The following is an 8,342-nucleotide window of genomic DNA, read 5'->3' as shown; positions in this document are numbered from 1 at the left end:
CACACACACACACACACTCCAATTTGGCCTCCCCACTTGGAAAAGTGGGGAGCCTTCCCTATTAGGCCATGGTGGCCCATTATTCCTTTCACAACTTGCCCTTTTAAGGTCCATTGATATTAAATTAAATATAAAAGCCCTCTAACAATTACTAGAGTATATTATATATAATTTTACACCTTCGGAAATATTTTTCACCTATATATTATTTATCGGTAATACCTACTATTGCCCAATAAACTTTGAAACCCTTCTGGTGACCCCAAAACGCTTTCGTTTCCTCTCGAAACTATTCCGAATATTGATGAAACAATTCCACAAATAAATACTTGATATTCTTATACTACTAACACTCAGCAGATCGTGATTACCTTAAGCTTGTCACCCTGTAGGTTCGGCGAATCATATACATGAATGAAACCCCTTTCGTACAATGACTGATAGCGTAACCGTGGACATCCATATCGATCCCTATGATTACATGAATGACATTTGAGTGAACCTTTGGATATTTTGTGATGTTCCCTTTGTTTCACGATACTTTACAAAACCCCGGATGCATCGGTCCCCTCCTGAGTCATGCACATGCTCAATATATCATTGATCACATTGTTGGTTTTGCTCTTCTTTCTCGTTGAAGTGTTCCGACATCCCCGTGACGTAGTTACCTATGTCTAGCCAGACGATGATGGATGCCGTCACACCGAGAGGTCCCTAAAAATATATCTCCATCTTCGAGGAGCAAATCCCACTCTCGAGCTATCCAGTCCCTTGTCAAACTTTCCGATGAATCCATAAATTGTCATCATGATCACCTAGTTACAGATGACGTTTGACCAACCCCAAAGTCCACCGTATGGTAGGAAGTGACTACGATACTCTCATGGTCTGAGGAACTAAAACACATGTTAACACTCCGTGTTATAACAATTTATTTCAGATGATATTATCTCAAAGTATAACAAACAAGATTGGGTCGATTCGATATGATCGTTCTTCTAACGTCATATTCTCAATATTGTTTGAGGACTATCATTACACTTTAATGATATCCTAAGATATGGAAAACATGATCACAAACACTTGAGCCAGTCTCAGAGGCAAGGTTGGGCACCTATACTTTACCATTTATTATTCCACACGTGCAAATAAATGAGTTTTCCACTGAATCACATATTCCAGTATCACAACACTATGAAAATGGAAATATAATAATATGATATTATTACCTCTAGGGCATATTTTTCCTGCGGGTTATAGCCTCATGTTTATTTTGACTGTGTCCAACAAGATATAGCCTCGTGTTTATTCTTCAGCCAAAGTTCATCACTGTCTTCACTTTTCTTTACTTGAACACTAATTTGAAAAGACCTTTGAATCTATTTGACCACTTGAATCTATTTGGGCTCTAATTGAATCTATTTGAACACTAATTCAGTTATAATGCCAAATCAACATCAATCTTATCTTAATGCTCTATCATTATTATAATACAAATTTGTTTTGGCGGTAATTCAAATGTTGGGCGTTACAGAAATGTTTGGGTGTTACCTTCTGCACTTTTGCATGATGTTATCTTCTGCATGATCCTAGCACAACTGTCTCACAAATCATATGTTTACTGCTTCTTTTGGGTGTTATCTTCTGCACTTCTTTTATGTTACAAACACCGCCAATAGCAGTATTGGGGCCATTGATTGCTATCTTTTTTAAGTGCTTTCAGGTGATATAGGGATTCATTAACCATCCATAGATGTTCATCTTTTTAGGTGCATGGTGTTCGTTTGTTTTTGAAGTACTCCTCTTGAGAAATATTCAGATGATATAGGGATTAATTAACCATCCACATCACTAGTTTAAGTTTTCCTCTTTATGCAAAGTTGTCATGATCATTATCAATACTGGAAGAAGAAAAACCTGAAGAAGAAAAGGAGAGAACTGCATAAATTCAAATTCAGTCAAGACAAGCTTGTGATCATGATCATTATCAATAATGCAAGAAGAAAATCCTGAAGAAGGAAAGGTTAGCATCTCCCGCATTTGCTTTGCTCTGTGTGATTTACTCTAGCATGTGTATAGTTAACTGAATTTGCTCTGTGTGATTACTCTAGCACTATTGGAGCCATTTGCTTTGCTTTGCTCTGTGTGATTTACTCTAGCATGTGTGTTACTCCTTGAAAATGAATAGGATGGATGTCATACTTAACTGAATGATATAGTAGTAAACTGAATTGTGACAATAGACTAGACAGGTAACTGAAATTTATGATACTTGAATGAAAATCACATTAAAATATCGCGAAAATGCTCCATAGCAGTGTGAGAATACTCCACTGTAGTTGAAATTTCATAGTGAACATTACAAATATTGACAGAACACTTATAACTGAAATTGACAGTACTTAACACTCCACTGTAATGTTGATGGAACTGACGGTACGCAAATGTTCAGAAACTTGGCAATGCTCCACTGACATACACAAATGTTCTATAATGCCAATACTCCACTGTAATGTTAAAAAATTGACAGTACAGAAATCAACATCAGTGTTGAGAAATTGACAGTTTAGAACCAGAAATTGTCAATGTTTGAAAGAACGAGGGCGTTTTTGCAAAATTGCCAGTACACTGCCCGCGCGACATTTTTTCGGGGACGGAGGGAGCACTACTTCAATAGGGAGTTTCCACAAGATGCGAATCGTACTATGAATTTTGAGACAAATTTGCATAGCCGCAACCTAGAAGATCGATCATACAGATTTCCCACACGTTGATCGATCTCCACATGCAAATTTACTTACAGAGGTGGCACGACGACGGTGGCATGCAGCCACAGGTCGCTCTTCCTCCTCGCCGTGATCCCGAACGCCTCCGCCATGTCCAGCTCCTCCGTCCCCCCGGGGAGCTCCCAGTCGAAATGGAAGAGGAGGCTCGCCAGCGCGACCTCCATGACGGCGAGCCCGAACGTGATCCCGGGGCACATCCTCCGCCCCGCCCCGAACGGCACAAGCTGGAAGTCCGTCCCTCTGAAGTCCACCGCCGCCGCGGATTCCTCCTCGAACCTCTCCGGCCGGAACTCCTCGGCGTCCGGCCCCCAGCTCGCCGCGTCCCGGCCGATGGCCCACGCGTTGACCAGCACCATGGTGCCCTGGGGCACGTCGTACCCGAGGACGCGACTGGGCTCGCGGCACTCCCGCGGGAGGAGCAGCGGCACTGCCGCGTGCAGCCGGAGCGTCTCCTTGATCACCAGCCGCAGGTACGGCAGCTCCTGCAAGGCCTCCTCCCGGGCGCGGCTCTGCCCGGCGAGCGCGCTGCGCACCTCCGCCTGCGCCCTCCGGAGCGCCGCCGGTTTCCGCACCAGCTCCGCCATGGCCCACTGCAACGTCGACGCCGAGGTCTCGCTCCCGGCCCCGAAGAGGTCCCTCATCATAGCACGGACCGTCCCGATGTCGAGAGGCGCGCCGCCGCCGCCGCCGTCCAGAAGCACGTCCAAGATGTCCTCCTCTTCCTCGCAGCCGGCGCCGGCCGCCTTCCTCGCGCGTTTCTCCTCGATGACGCCGTCCATGAGCCGGGACATCTCCCGGACCGTCGCCTCCACTTGGCGCGCCGTCCCGCTGAGCGCGCGCGCGAGGCGCGACGACGGAAACAGGTCGGCGAGACTGAACCCAGCGGCCACCCTGACACCCTCGCAAAGGCACGCCAGGAAGGCTTCGCGGTCCGCGATCCGGTCGCCAACCATGGAGCGCACTACGGCGTCGGCGACATACGTGGCGACGAGGGAGCTGACGTTCACAGCGGCTCCGGACGCCGCCTCCACGGCCACGGACGCAACGAGGGCGGCCGCCTCGGCCTCACGCGTCCCTCGGAACGACCGAACCCGCGGCGCGCCGAGAAGCTCCGTGGCGCAGAGCTTGCGGACACGGCGCCAGTGGTCGCCGTGCGGCGCGAGGGCGATGCCGAGGCCGTCTCCAGTGAGCGAAACAGTGGTGTTCGTCCTCGGCCGCGTGGCGAAGGCGACGTCGTGGGTCTTCATGATCTCCATCGCCGCGGCCGCCGACGAGGCCACAACGACGGGGAGCTCGCCCATGCGGAGCAGCATGAGCGGGCCGTGCCGGAGGGCGAGGTTGCGCATGGCGCGGTGCGGGAGCGCGCCCACGAGGTGGTGCATGCTGCCGATCACCGGCAGCTGCCATGGCCCCGGAGGCAGGTTCAGCGTCACGCCACCATACTGCTTGCTGCGTCGCCTGAGCTTGACGACGAGGAGAAGAGTGAGAAGCAGGATGGCACCGGCCAAAAGCAGGCCATGGTTCTCGTGGTTCCCCGCCATGGCTATGGCTTGGAACCAATCGGCAATCGGTCGTAGTTTCTGTAGGAGCTAGTAGCTGTTGCTCTCAAGATGGTGAGGTGATGGATGCCGTTTGAGCAGCCTAGCAGATGCTTGCTAGCTCCGTTCCAAAACAGATGCCATGTTTCCATTGTAGCCGTCTAAATCATCATCAGTTAAGAGTAGTTCAGTAGTACGTATGCATCATCAGATCAATCATTGTCTCATTCGTTAGTTTGAGTTTATCACTTGTTGTATCTCTTTGTCTCATCAAGAGTCAACGTATGGGTGAAAAGAGAGTTTATTCCTTTGAAAATTAAGCGAGAGCAGAATAGGGTAGCAGATCGTTTGGCTATGTATAGTCGTACAGAGAGTACTACTGCTATATAACTTGGGCTAGGTCATCCGTGTATTGAGGAACTTCTACCTCTCGATTGTAACCCTCGAATTTCAGTTTTTTTCATTAAATCTGGTCAAACTATGGTCAAAATACTTATTCAAGAAGTATTAATGTTAGTACATAATTATTCAAGAATATTAGTGTTACTAAATAATTATTTCAATTTTTTGAATGTTGGTCAAATCTGGTCAAACTATGGTCAAACTGTGGTCAAACTTATTCAAAAAATATTAGTGTTACTAAATAATTACTGTTTTTTAGAATAATAGTTTCAAACTCAAACGGTGAAACGTGTGACCTAATGCTCAAGCTAAACTGCTGAGGGTTAATAGGATTGTCAGCTTACATTTGTTAGGAAAACAATAAATGCGGACTTGGAAAGTAGAGGGAATAGAACTCCGAAGTTAAGCGTGCTCAGGCTGAAGGAGTGAGAGGATGGGTGACCGGCCGGAAAGTTAGACGATTTGGAATGAGCGATCCACACTAGAGTAGTTAAAAGGGGTGATTAGAGACTAAATCATTAAATAATTCAGAAAATTGAAAATCAAAAAAAAAATTCAAATTTTTTTTCCAAAATTTTCAAAAAAAAACCTTTAGTACCGGTTGGTACCAACCGGTACTAAAGGTCCCCCATACCACAGCGCGAGCTCACGTCACGTGGTGGGCCTTTAGTGGCGGTTCGTGCCGAACCGGTACTGGGGGAGGGGGGGGGCCTTAGTCTCCACTCTTTAGTGCCGGTTGCAGAACCGGCACTAAAGGCCCTTACGAACCGGTGATAAAGCTTCGTTTTCTACTAGTGAGCGCAAAAAAAAAAGAGTCAACCAGATACGAGTTCACACTGTGTATATATATATATATATTGCGTCAACATAACTACACAAAGATGTTTTCTTGTATTTGTGGTTTCTTCAACAATCACAGCTTCAGGGTCTCGCATCCGAATCCAGCAGGATGCAGTAGACGCCTAGGGGACGTCGGGGTTACGGTGCCCAGATATGTCACTCTGATGATCCGACCCCGCGAGATGCAACGACAGCACATAGTTCCTAACCTGCAACAAGCAACGCAAAACAGATGATGCGCAAAGCAAAGCCTAGTGGAGATGATACGCGGCATAAAGCGATACGTTTTCGACGAGTTTCGCATATCTCTAGCGCCTTGATCTGCTGCTGGTACTTGCCGACGATCTCCTTGAACTGGGACCGTTCTTGCACCATGTCCTGGTAGTCCTTGAGCCGGTTGTGCTGGATAAGAAAGGCCCTCTTCAGGACGCCGTTCTGGTGAAGCAGGCCTCCCAGCATCTGCTTCAGTATCTTGTGCTCCCGAACGGGTCGAGGACAGGTGAGCACATTGGTATTTCCAGAACAACATCCCAGGAGTAACATTTGATTTAGCAGTATCATGTATCAATTGGTGTCTTATGGTTGTGATCCACTGTCAATGTCTGAACTTGGACTAGCAAAGTACTACTCCCTGTTATTTGACACTACTACTAGTGTCAAAAAAACGTCTTACATTATGAGACGGAGGGAGTATGTCATAATTATTAACAGCGTGTGTATCAATCAACAGTAGATGCATCAGTTACCTCACGCATTTTCTGCTTTTCATCAGGAGTATTGCAGTGTGCGGCAGATTTGTCGAACAATTCAAGTATCATGAAGGCTCGATTCTTGGTGTCGATCAAATCTGAAGCGGCCGACATCTCCTTGACAATTAGCTCCGCACATTCAGTGTCGTTTGTCCGATTATTCATCTTCATCACCGGGACATCTGATGCCACTGCGATTAACAATCATTGACATATGAACAACTTGAGTTAGACAAGATGCACATTGTAAGACTATTTGTACTCGTCTATATCACCTGACATAATCATCAGGCAACATGAGGAAGAAATGTCAGGTTCAATTTTGAGCAATATTCGTTCAGCCATATCTCTAGATGATGCCGCATCAGCATTGGTTGGTGCTGAACCCGACGCCAAATAATCCTTGAAGCCTCTGATTGCAGCATCCAAGACCTTTCCCGACGCTTCGAAATAGCCTCGAAGAAGCTAAAAAGATCCCCAAAATAACACATTAGATGCCTACAGAGCAATACAGTATGAACCTAGGTTCTCAAGTCTCCCACTGTTACATGAACCAATGTTATGTCAGGATTCAAGAAAACCATGGCCTAGATGTTGTCCACCAGACAACTTTCATATACATGCTAATGTTTCTTAATTCAACCTTTTTTTTCATGAATGCTTATTTCAGTCATCATCTCTAAAAATCCAAAGTAGCGGGCAATCTGTTGAGGCGAAAGCGTGTAGTCACTACCGAAATAAACCCCTATACCGAGGGCTTGAGGCCGTCGGTATACGGCTGCCGTCGGCATAGGCCCGTCGGCTTTGATCTCCACGGTGCAGGCTTGTCAGATCGTCGGCATAGACATATATATCGACGGCTTCCGTACAATCGTCAGCATAGGATCACCGTCGGCACAAAAAGTGGCGAGGCGGCAACTGACGACGCCGTCAACAAGTGGATCCAATGAAGAGACGACACGTGGCACGTATATGCCGACGGCCAGACCATCGGCATAGATGTCAAGATATGCCGACGGTCTGGCCGTCGGCATATACGTGCCACGTGTCGTCTCTTCATTGGATCCACTTGTTGACGGCGTCGTCAGTTGCCGCCTCGCCATTTTTTGTGCCGACGGTGATCCTATGTTGACGGTTGTACGGAAGCCGTCGGAATATATGTCTATGCCGACAACATATCTATGCCGACGGTCTGACAAGCCTACGCCGTTGAGATCGAAGCCGACGGGCCTATATATGCCGTCGGCATAGGGGTATAGGGGTTTATTACTTTATTCCGGTAGTGATGTTGCTCATTATTTGGAGTTATTTGACTTTTTTAAACATTCGATGAGTTGTGTGATTAAACTGCAGTTCTAGAAAAAATTCGTAGACCAATGGCATATTTCACGCCTTGTAATAACTAGCGTCTGGTTTCCTGTGCCAAGATTTGAGCGACAAGTTACAAATTTTATTGACATAATGTAACCGACCCAGAAATAGACCTGGGCATGCTCGAGGCCCAATTAGTCATCGGAGGTCAAAGTTGTTACAGAAGTTGCATGACAAGGTGTTGCCTTTGCTGCCGAGGGAGCCAAGCTCAGCAATAGTACTTGAAGACGGTCTGGTGGCTTGGCTAGTCGATGATTTCATGGTACTTGATTGATACGCGTGCTCTGCCGGGCCAGGGATTTCTGCCGTGGTTGTGCTGGGGATTGTTGTGATGATCTATCAATTATCTTCTCTACTTTATACTACCTAAAAGAAATGGAGCGTTCCGTTTCTCATCTTACGTATTGGGCTTCGTCCGACCTCCTCTAGGCTTTGTTTTTTTTTTCTCCCCTTTCATCTCTGGTTTTCTTTTTTAAAATAGGTTTTAGAAAACCAGCCGCAAATTACGCTCTAATTTGTCTCCCTAATTTCCTTGGGTTGGACGAGCCAGAACTCCTCCCGGCACACCATCTCTCTCATCTCTCCTCGTATTCCCAATCCCATAGTAGGGTATTCCGCCGCCGTCCACCTGGCTCCTAGCGCTGCCACGCCTCTCG

At 46.8% G+C, this 8,342-nt stretch overlaps 2 protein-coding genes across 2 annotated transcripts; both read right to left on the bottom strand.

The window, feature by feature from the left end:
* Positions 1-2,797: 2,797 nt before the first annotated feature.
* Positions 2,798-4,327, bottom strand: LOC123171470 (desmethyl-deoxy-podophyllotoxin synthase-like). Its single transcript, XM_044588958.1, has one exon. It carries the CDS (start codon positions 4,325-4,327, stop codon positions 2,798-2,800), a length of 1,530 nt encoding a protein of 509 aa, XP_044444893.1.
* Positions 4,328-5,688: 1,361 nt separating this feature from the next.
* On the bottom strand, positions 5,689-7,418 carry LOC123171469 (uncharacterized). Its single transcript, XM_044588956.1, has 5 exons — positions 7,185-7,418; positions 6,665-6,780; positions 6,313-6,508; positions 5,875-6,043; positions 5,689-5,777 (listed from the first exon to the last, which is right to left on the bottom strand). The coding sequence occupies exons 1-5, from the start codon at positions 7,416-7,418 to the stop codon at positions 5,689-5,691; spliced, it is 804 nt and encodes a 267-aa protein (XP_044444891.1).
* Positions 7,419-8,342: the final 924 nt, after the last annotated feature.

The sequence above is a fragment of the Triticum aestivum genome, chromosome 7D (genome assembly GCF_018294505.1).
Source record: "Triticum aestivum cultivar Chinese Spring chromosome 7D, IWGSC CS RefSeq v2.1, whole genome shotgun sequence".
NCBI lineage: Eukaryota > Viridiplantae > Streptophyta > Magnoliopsida > Poales > Poaceae > Triticum > Triticum aestivum.
The sequence above is the reverse complement of the archived record's forward strand: the minus strand, read 5'-3'. Positions and strand labels throughout refer to the sequence as shown.

Bases quoted from the DNA above. Each gene is read 5' to 3' on its own strand.
- LOC123171469 (XM_044588956.1), bottom strand. From the start codon at position 7,418: ATGGCGAGGCGGCAACTGACGACGCCGTCAACAAGTGGATCCAATGAA. The intron at 6,781-7,184 runs GTACGGAAGCCG...GGATCTTTTTAG, and splicing joins GTGATCCTATGCTGACGATT to CTTCTTCGAGGCTATTTCGA. The intron at 6,044-6,312 runs GTAACTGATGCA...CCCGTTCGGGAG, and splicing joins AAAAGCAGAAAATGCGTGAG to CACAAGATACTGAAGCAGAT.
- LOC123171470 (XM_044588958.1), bottom strand. From the start codon at position 4,327: ATGGCGGGGAACCACGAGAACCATGGCCTGCTTTTGGCCGGTGCCATC.